The sequence below is a fragment of the Gymnodraco acuticeps genome, unplaced genomic scaffold, assembly GCF_902827175.1.
Source record: "Gymnodraco acuticeps unplaced genomic scaffold, fGymAcu1.1, whole genome shotgun sequence".
Classification (NCBI taxonomy): domain Eukaryota; kingdom Metazoa; phylum Chordata; class Actinopteri; order Perciformes; family Bathydraconidae; genus Gymnodraco; species Gymnodraco acuticeps.
Genome location: NW_022991348.1, coordinates 115,483 through 126,406, shown reverse-complemented (window position 1 = coordinate 126,406; position 10,924 = coordinate 115,483). Strand labels below are relative to the sequence as shown.

Here is a 10,924-nt window from a genome sequence, read left to right as displayed (position 1 = left end):
GCCTCACTTGAACACCTTCCTGAAGAACTTGGTGACGCTGTCGATCATGTGACATAAGATGCACTTCTTCTTGTTCTTCTTCTGTGGTAGGGGTGTGGATCCTACCACCCAGTCGAACTCTTCCGACATTGACGATGTGTTCATCTCACTGTCTGTGGAGAATTGCTTGACCCTCTTCTTGGTCTTCCTCTTCACGGCAGAGCTGCGAGTTTTTTCTGAACACTTCCACAGATTTTTTTTCAATGCCGTGGACACGGCTTTCTCAAAAATGGCCCTTTTGTATCTGACGGCACTCTGAATCTCCTCCGCAGATCCAAACTGCTCGACGAGGTCTTTGTAGACTGGGATGTGGATGTTTTCACTGGTTCTCAGGAGAGTGGCAAACCCGATCGTATCCGTCTTCATTCTCAGGCGCTCCACCATCCCCACGAAGTCAGTGTGGTAAATTGGCTGGTTTGGGGGTGCAATGTGATCTAGTAGCTTGACTAGAAACAGAGTGAGACAGGTCCTGTGTTGCTTTATCAGCAACTCTTCTTCAGAGCAGAAATCCTCCTTTTCATCTTGGTACCTTTCGTCGTATCGTTGCTGTGTGCCTCCGTCTGAAGTCTCTGTTGAAGAGTAATCGGCCTTCTTTTTGCCCTTTTTGGCCTTTTTGGCCTTTCTGAGGACTTTTCTGCGTTGTTGTGGCAACTCCTCGTTATAACTATTAGACGTTTCATTGACTAAACTGGAAGAAAGACTCGTACATTCACTTCCTAACCCTTCTTCTGATTTGAGTGGCTCTCCAAAACTATCAGATGCTTTAAAGACCAAACTGGAAAAAAGACTCACTTCTGATTTCTTTCCAGAAATGTCATAGTACTGAATAAACTCTAGCGGTGAGATGTTGACTGATGAATAGTGCATTGCTTTTCTTTCCAGTTTCTCTGCTGATTTTTGTGGCAGATTCTCTCGTTCAATCGAAGAGTAATTTTCGCCTTCACTTGCGAGGAATTCTAAAGTTGCATTGATGATTCTCCCGTTTTCTTCCTTTTGCTCTGCACTTGTTTTTGGCAGCTTCTCTGGTTTCATGGAAGCCTCATTTTCACTGGGGAAGAATTCTGCAGCAGTTTCCAAATAAAGTCGTTGTTCTTCCTCTTCCTTTGCACTTCTTTTTGGCGGACTCTCTGGTTTCACGGAAGCCTCATTTTCCCTTTCACTTGCGAGGAAATCTAAAACGATTTTGAGTTCTTCGTCGTCTTCTGCTTCTTCCTCTAAACTTTTTTGTGGCAGATTCTCTGGTTTCACGGAAGCCTCATTTTCCCTTTCACTTGCGAGGAAATCTAAAACGATTTTGAGTTCTTCGTCGTCTTCTGCTTCTTCCTCTAAACTTTTTTGTGGCGGCTTCCCTGCCGGAGTGGCCGAATGCTCTTCAATGTCAGTTAAAGCCAGCAATTGATCTGCCGCTTCCATTATCTTTCTGATATCTGTCTCGTCATCTGAAAACGTGCAGCTTCTTCGGGAAAACTGCGGTGAGGGAAGCCCCTTATCATTTCTCATGCAAGCTCTCAAGATATGAGCGATGAGGTAAACGATATCTTCGGTTTGAGAATCGGTTGATGAAACTGACTCACTGGACGAGTTGGAAGAGGATGGCTGTGTGAGTTCTTGAAGACCACTGTTCACCCTCTTTGTTATCGATACTATGAACAAAGCCAGGAGTGCTTGAGATTGTTCGGTTTTACTCTGTGGGAGTCCTAGTGCCATACCGAAACAGCAGTCAAGACAGTTCCCAAAACTGGCCTCAACATCGTCTTCTGTCACTCTGTCATAAGTACGAGTCCTTTGCGTATAAACCCTAGGCTCGCCGAAAAAACCAAAATGGAAAGAGTTAGGATTGAAAGTCTTTAAAGTAGGATTGCAGCTCACTGAAATGTAATTTAAGAGTGGCTGTGAAGCTGTTGACTTACGTTGGGAAGGAGGCTGGGATGCAGGCGTTTCTGTGGTTTTCCTCCTCCACCCAGTCCATCCACTTATTAACCTGAGGTAAAGTAACTTCCAAGATCAGGATGGTGAGCGTATCTGTGATCTCCTGACACATTCTTGTTAGAAGAATGATCGCGTCTGAGTCCATTTTGCCATCTGATAACAACTGCCAACTCCTGTAAGAAAAAGACAAGTAATGTTTTAGCAAAACAGAGATGTTTACGCCAGGTCTGAGCTCATTTGCTTGATGACTTTAAACGTGTTACTTACACATCTGTGCAGTCATTGAGGAATGACCTGATTATGGCTTGGAATATGTCTGGTGTAAACATAGGCATATCCAAATTGCTGCACATTAGTTCTCCCATTTCGTCTGAAGGAATCTGGAAATAAAACAAATCAGGTTTTAAAAGTCATGCCAAAGAGGATGAGACTTTAACAAATGTTGTACAAGTTCAAAATGTGCCAGAATGATTTAGTAATGGTTGCAAAACTCGTAAACCATGTCTGTAGTCAATCTGAAATATTGCACAGAGAGACCAGCATTTATTGTATGCATTTCAAAGGCTATTTCATCAAAAATGAAAACATGAACCTAATAAAGGAGTCACTTTTCCCCAAGATGGCCCCTTGTGTGTGAGATTCAGACTAGATTGCTTACGCTGTAGTCGGTGTTGGATTCGCTGCTTTCCATTTCAATTTCCAGTGATTGGTGATGCGTTTTAAGTGCAATCTGGTAATTTCTGCAGAACTACTTCTCTCTGTGGCTCTCCTTGTGAAGGTCTGCAAATAAGTGCTCAAGTGTCTGCTTTTGGGGTCTATTTGCAAACTAAACTGATGACGTCATATGAGCCAGAATTCTAGAATGCATTGGCTTTCATGCGCGCGAGAACTGCTGCGCTCTATAACTCCTACGTCATGGAACGTCTGCAGGCGAATGTTGCCCCGCCCCCTTTAAAAAAAGCATTGAAACAATGAATAAGAAAATAATGTACTGATTAGAAAAAGCCGTGAAATTAAGGGGGAAAAGCAGACGCCATCTATTTGAAGAAAGAAGCACCAAAGAAATGAGTAAAAATGGATTATTGTTATAAATTGATTGATTATTTATCAAAAAATTAATGAAAAGCACTTGAGAGCAAGCAATGTCATGATTGATATTAGGGCACATACACGGGCACATATAAAGCCTTTTGAGTTTCTTTAAAGTGTCTTGGTTTATAAAGAAAATCTCGTTTTTTAAGCATTTTTAGTTTATTTATTAACAAGATAGATCTTGCACAGTCAGAAAAACTTCGCAGTAAATATCCATACATGCATCATGTGTTTACTTGATTGAGCCCCAAACCACGGACTAAGCCGCTCCAGCCTCTCGACCTGACATGGGCAAACAGGCTATGTCAGACTTCCGTGAAATACACCGGGAAAACCACCTATTTGTAGCCGCTCACAGAGCCCCAAACCACGGACTAAGCAGCTCCAGCCTCTCGACCTGACATGGGCAAACAGGCTATGTCAGACTTCCGTGAAATACACCGGGAAAACCACCTATTTGTAGCCGCTCACAGAGCCCCAAACCACGGACTAAGCCGCTCCAGCATCTCGACCTGACATGGGCAAACAGGCTGTCAGGTGCTGATGGTAAGCAGGCGGCAATACATTGATTGTTTTACCCAGGAAGAAGTGTTTAAATAGCGGTAAAAGTGATTTAAATACATGTCTATTACACATACTTTAATGCACAAAAGTATGTCCATGCAGTGTACACATCGTTACCCAGCCTTGCATCATCATTTTGCAGGTACGATGTGTACACTGGGTCATTCAGAATGTGCTATTTAAGCAATCATACACGAGAGGCCGTTCTTTAGAACAGGCGTACGGACCTCGGCGCAAGCGCCTCGCTCCTGCCGCAGTACTGTCGTACCAATAATGACGTTACAGAACGGCCTCAAGTGTATGATTGCGATTCTATAACACAAACTATCATTGTAATCAACAATATCGTAAAATAATTTCATAATGTGGGCTAATTTGCTCCCAAACCTTCACTTTCTGCTTGAGTTAATCTCCGTCAGAAAGTAGTTCCTATAAAGTAGTTCCCTGGTAACGAGAGCCGATCAATCGAACACTCCTGCTTCCCCGCTTACAGTTATTGATATAATTATAGTAAATAATATATTATTAACCAATTTATTGAAAACAATTTATTGAAAACAATTCTTGAATTAGGCTATGTATTTATTTATTTACATATTTAACATTTTGGCTTCAGAATGAAGGTGGATGTTCATGCTGCCATTACACGTGCAATCTTTGAAACAACTCATGAACTCCATGCCAGACTTTTGTGCAGTTGGTGCTGTGGTGTTCACGGAAGAGCTTTCCTCCAGTGGCCGTTTGGCGTGTCCCGGACCGGCAAAAAGCGCGTTGCTCCACATTTGTCTGTTGTCCAGATGATAACTATAAAATCTGACATTTTGTAGCTAACGATTTTCCAACGAGAGACAATGTAACGGCTGTGTGTCGCTATGGAAACCACTACTTCTCCGCTGCTTTCTTGTTCCAGTTAGCTTTTGAATTGTGGTACTTTTCCAGTTGGTCTACCTGCTCTTCACGTAGCTCTGCATGTTGTCGTTTAGGTGCTTTTTTTTTTTCTAGGCATTCCTCAATCCAGTCCTCCACAGTAAGACCCCCCCGGAGGTTGAAGTTGATCTTAAATGTTTCCATATTATGTTTGGAAGTTTGTTTCGTAACGTAAAAAGGAGGGTTTCTGCCCCGTTACTTCTCCGCTGCTTTCTTGTTTGCTTTTCGGGCCAAGGGTATACTGTTTTTCTCAGACGCGGAGGGATACTGACTTGTTGTGAAAAGGCACGTTCTATTTGACCGTTCTTTGGTCGTGGAATCAAACACGCCTATTGACCAATCAGAGAGCTTGCTCACACCTATGTGTTATATAATTCTGAATAAATAGCACATTCTGAACATATGTCAAACAGAGATTCCTATTAAAAGTGATCAATTAATAGCAAGATTTGACATGCGGGCAAACAGGCTATTTCACGGGACACAGGCTATGTCAGACTTCTATGAAATACATCGGGAAAACCACGTATTTGTAGCCGCTCAAAGAGCCCCAAACCACGGACTAAGCAGCTCCAGCATCTCTCCCTGACATGCGTACTTCCATAACCTCGCGCACCTTGGGACCCCGGGCCCCCGAACTTAAGCACTCCCCCACGGACTAAACCCAGATGATCACACCCTCAAGAACTTCGTGCCCCTGGGAACCTTAAAGGGGGGGGGATTTTGCGGTGCTTTATCGTCCGCCCATCGGCATCCATATTCGGCCTTCTTCACAGCACCACCTGCCCTGCTGGAGGTTCACACTTTAACTTTTTTTACCCTCCTCTGCCTTACACATCCTCCCACACTTGAGCACTCCTCACTCGGACTAAACCCCTCCATGCACACCTAGACTGCACCCAGAGAACAGGCTGCTTCACAGCACTTTGCAAGCCAGGAAAAGTGATTGAATCCTGGGTATACATGTTTTAAATAGTATGATACCTCCAGGGCGCATCACCACATTTTACAAGCCAGGGGAAGGTGCCTGAATCCTGGGTAAACATTGTTTAATTGTTTACATGGCTTTTTACCCAGGCATGAGGGTGTGAAAGCTGGGTAAAAGTGCTGTGAATACAGGGAGGGAGAGAGAGCAGCAGCAGCAGGCTGTGACCCAGAGAGCTCCTTCCAGCACCTCTCCCACCACCCAGAGGACAGGCTGCTTCACAGCACTATGGAACCCAGGAGAGAAGCTTGAAACCTGTCCATTTCATCCACATTTGACTCATGAAATGTACAGGAATCTGTCCATTTCATCCACATTTCACTCATGAAATGTACAGCAGAGTCACTGCTGTAAGCAGGGGCACACAGGCAGAGATCCAGGGTGATGCACATGGCTTTCTTACCCAGGAATGAGTGTGTGAAAACTGGGTAAAAGTGCTGTGAATACAGGGAGGGAGAGAGAGCAGCAGCAGCAGGCTGTGACCCAGAGAGCTCCTTCCAGCACCTCGCTCAATCCCACCCAGAGGACAGGCTGAGTCACTGGTCCCACACTCACAGGCAGAGATCCAGGGTGATGTACATGGGTCAGAAAAAGTCCAAGTTAACTTTTGGAAGAACCAGAAAAAAGGGGTGAAAATGGATAAATTGTACCCCAAAATAGTGTCTCTTAAGACGGGTAGAGTCCCCCGACAACTCCCGTTACATTCCTCCAGAGTCAGAAAAAGTCTAAGTTAACTTTTGGAAGAACCAGAAAAAAGGGGTGAAAATGGATAAATTGTACCCCAAAATAGTGTCTCTTAAGGCGGGTAAAAGTTATGTGAATATGGGGTGACGTATATGGACACTTGAGCACCAGCAAGACCCCCACCTCCATAACCTTGTGCACCAGGCGAACCTGCGTACCCACACTTAAGCACTCCCCCGCGGACTAAACCAAGAGGGAACACCGGTCAGAAGTTCGTGCCCCTGGTAACACTGAATAAAAAAAAGAATGGGGGCATGCCATTAAAACTGCTATGCTTTGAGGATTTTAGTCCGAGATGAGTGCTTATCTGCGGGTATCTTGTGTCAGCTTCGTGGACCCCAATTTAAAAGGAAATGTCCATGATATTGACAAACATATTTATATACAGAATGATGATTATTTTACCCTCAGACACATGCATAGAGCACCCCCGAGTCTTGAATGTGTGTAGGCACAGTTGGTCAAATGTGTCCTGCCGCTGGCAGGGACTTTGCATCGGAAGTTGACATCACATTTCCATTGTGCGGACAAGTGTACATTTGAAGGACAAGTCCCACGTTAACTCTGTCCATAAGGCAGACATTTTCCTTACAGTTCTTTGCATCTCCATCAAGTCAAACCAAACTGCAGACAGAGGAGGAACTCAGAGATCTGGGTTTCCACATCGAAGTGTCCGGCTCCTGCACAGTTATTCGCCACATCCTGAGAGGAACGTCTTTCTTTGTGGGGACTGTTTTCACCAACGCACCTGCTCACAGTGCTGCTATCGCAAGACTACAAGGACTTTAGAATGTACTCTCTGATGAGGGATAGGCTTTTTTTTTTTAATATTGCACAGATCTCCCAAAAAACGCCTCTATTTATGTTTGACGAAGCTAGGAACTTGATATAGTGTTGGCACGGTGGGCGTTTGTTTTACTGTAACGAGGACTGAGACCTTAACGTTGAAGAGGTCAACCTGACTTACCTTGCACTAAATCCTGGGAGAAACACACACTCAGTGCAGGGGGAAGAGTTCTTACTACCAATAAAAGGCTTTTCAACATGTTATATCTGCCGTTTGATACGTTTGTAGACAATATTAACACTTGAGAGGATGACGACACTTGTGTTTTTTGATAATACAACCATGGACTGAACTGGAAACACACCGTTTCATATTTATGGTGCAGTGTTTTCAATGTTTCTCTAACCTGATCTGAAGTTGAAGCACTGTGACAGTCTGAGACAATAAAGTGACTTTTCATCCGGTTATTTGGACACTTCCTGTAGCTGTGAAGGTGTTCTCTTTACTCGGTGAATAATGAAGATACTGTCAGGCATTTCATTTAGCAATTTGATCGTCACAAAGCTACAAAGGTTTGCAGAAGTGTTTGGTTATTGTCGCCCTCTAGTAGTAAATGAGATTTACTGCAGAAAGGCTCCTTAAACTTCAACTTGACTCATTTCTAATAATGAGAGCGCTCTCTTGACTCCTGTTCTACCTCTGATGATAAGTACATGACAAAGCAGATATCTATTTATTGTAATTTTATTAAATGAACGCGGGGAAACCGGAGAACCCCGGAGGAAACCCGAGCATGCAATACAAACATTTAAAAGAAAGAAAATACATAGTGTTGCAGAAAAAACAATATAAAATGGCATTTAAAAACCATAATGAAAAAGCAAAGATAATACAATAAACATAAAAAAATATATGATAAAAGTTACAGTAAAATAAAAAGTCTTCAGCTTAGAGGATAAAAACTAAAAAAGACATCAATCAATTTAAAACAAACCCAGACTTGTTTGAAAAAGTAGAACAAAGATTAAAATGGAAAATGTGATGCATGTGTTGATGCACGTTTTCTACGAGCTGGCGATCCAGCCTCACTTGAACACCTTCCTGAAGAACTTGGTGACGCTGTCGATCATGTGACATAAGATGCACTTCTTCTTGTTCTTCTTCTGTGGTAGGGGTGTGGATCCTACCACCCAGTCGAACTCTTCCGACATTGACGATGTGTTCATCTCACTGTCTGTGGAGAATTGCTTGACCCTCTTCTTGGTCTTCCTCTTCACGGCAGAGCTGCGAGTTTTTTCTGAACACTTCCACAGATTTTTGTTCAATGCCGTGGACACGGCTTTCTCAAAAATGGCCCTTTTGTATCTAACGGCACTCTGAATCTCCTCCGCAGATCCAAACTGCTCGACGAGGTCTTTGTAGACTGGGATGTGGAGGTTTTCACTGGTTCTCAGGAGAGTGGCAAACCGGATCGTATCCGTCTTCATTCTCAGGCGCTCCACCATCCCCACGAAGTCAGTGTGGTAAATTGGCTGGTTTGGGGGTGCAATGTGATCTAGTAGCTTGACTAGAAACACAGTGAGACAGGTCCTGTGTTGCTTTATCAGCAACTCTTCTTCAGAGCAGAAATCCTCCTTTTCATCTTGGTACCTTTCGTCGTATCGTTGCTGTGTGCCTCCGTCTGAAGTCTCTGTTGAAGAGTAATCGGCCTTCTTTTTGCCCTTTTTGGCCTTTTTGGCCTTTCTGAGGACTTTTCTGCGTTGTTGTGGCAACTCCTCGTTATAACTATTAGACGTTTCATTGACTAAACTGGAAGAAAGACTCGTACATTCACTTCCTAACCCTTCTTCTGATTTTAGTGGCTCTCCAAAACTATCAGATGCTTTAAAGACCAAACTGGAAAAAAGACTCACTTCTGATTTCTTTCCAGAAATGTCATAGTACTGAATAAACTCTAGCGGTGAGATGTTGACTGATGAATAGTGCATTGCTTTTCTTTCCAGTTTCTCTGCTGATTTTTGTGGCAGATTCTCTCGTTCAATCGAAGAGTAATTTTCGCCTTCACTTGCGAGGAATTCTAAAGTTGCATTGATGATTCTCCCGTTTTCTTCCTTTTGCTCTGCACTTGTTTTTGGCAGCTTCTCTGGTTTCATGGAAGCCTCATTTTCACTGGGGAAGAATTCTGCAGCAGTTTCCAAATAGAGTCGTTGTTCTTCCTCTTCCTTTGCACTTCTTTTTGGCGGACTCTCTGGTTTCACGGAAGCCTCATTTTCCCTTTCACTTGCGAGGAAATCTAAAACGATTTTGAGTTCTTCGTCGTCTTCTGCTTCTTCCTCTAAACTTTTTTGTGGCAGATTCTCTGGTTTCACGGAAGCCTCATTTTCCCTTTCACTTGCGAGGAAATCTAAAACGATTTTGAGTTCTTCGTCGTCTTCTGCTTCTTCCTCTAAACTTTTTTGTGGCGGCTTCCCTGCCGGAGTGGCCGAACGCTCTTCAATGTCAGTTAAAGCCAGCAATTGATCTGCTGCTTCCATTATCTTTCTGATATCTGTCTCGTCATCTGAAAACGTGCAGCTTCTTCGGGAAAACTGCGGTGAGGGAAGCCCCTTATCATTTCTCATGCAAGCTCTCAAGATATGAGCGATGAGGTAAACGATATCTTCGGTTTGAGAATCGGTTGATGAAACTGACTCACTGGACGAGTTGGAAGAGGATGGCTGTGTGAGTTCTTGAAGACCACTGTTCACCCTCTTTGTTATCGATACTATGAACAAAGCCAGGAGTGCTTGAGATTGTTCGGTTTTACTCTGTGGGAGTCCTAGTGCCATACCGAAACAGCAGTCAAGACAGTTCCCAAAACTGGCCTCAACATCGTCTTCTGTCACTCTGTCATAAGTACGAGTCCTTTGCGTATAAACCCTAGGCTCGCCGAAAAAACCAAAATGGAAAGAGTTAGGATTGAAAGTCTTTAAAGTAGGATTGCAGCTCACTGAAATGTAATTTAAGAGTGGCTGTGAAGCTGTTGACTTACGTTGGGAAGGAGGCTGGGATGCAGGCGTTTCTGTGGTTTTCCTCCTCCACCCAGTCCATCCACTTATTAACCTGAGGTAAAGTAACTTCCAAGATCAGGATGGTGAGCGTATCTGTGATCTCCTGACACATTCTTGTTAGAAGAATGATCGCGTCTGAGTCCATTTTGCCATCTGATAACAACTGCCAACTCCTGTAAGAAAAAGACAAGTAATGTTTTAGCAAAACAGAGATGTTTACGCCAGGTCTGAGCTCATTTGCTTGATGACTTTAAACGTGTTACTTACACATCTGTGCAGTCATTGAGGAATGACCTGATTATGGCTTGGAATATGTCTGGTGTAAACATAGGCATATCCAAATTGCTGCACATTAGTTCTCCCATTTCGTCTGAAGGAATCTGGAAATAAAACAAATCAGGTTTTAAAAGTCATGCCAAAGAGGATGAGACTTTAACAAATGTTGTACAAGTTCAAAATGTGCCAGAATGATTTAGTAATGGTTGCAAAACTCGTAAACCATGTCTGTAGTCAATCTGAAATATTGCACAGAGAGACCAGCATTTATTGTATGCATTTCAACAACACATCCTCACTCCCAGGTCGGCCTATGTTGACGTTATGTCAAGTCCCCTGTCGGCTTTTTCCAACGCAAGGGGGGGGGCCTTAGTGTCCATTTTCAACGCAAGGGGGGGGCCCCCCCCCCTTAGCGTCCATTTTCAGCTTTCCGGGATGTCCATATGCTTCTATGGACGCTCATGGAAGCACGGCATTCGTTTGTGTCGGCTGCCCTTAAAGGCAATGTGAGCGTCCATTCTCATTGGATAA

The 10,924-nt window shown here is 43.6% G+C and overlaps 1 protein-coding gene across 1 annotated transcript; it reads right to left on the bottom strand.

Moving 5' to 3' along the window:
• Window positions 1-8,152: 8,152 nt before the first annotated feature.
• Window positions 8,153-10,452, bottom strand: LOC117562717. Its single transcript, XM_034240599.1, has 3 exons — window positions 10,385-10,452; window positions 10,099-10,290; window positions 8,153-9,986 (listed from the first exon to the last, which is right to left on the bottom strand). Exons 1-3 carry the CDS (start codon window positions 10,450-10,452, stop codon window positions 8,153-8,155), a joined length of 2,094 nt encoding a protein of 697 aa, XP_034096490.1.
• Between the last annotated feature and the right edge of the window lie 472 nt (window positions 10,453-10,924).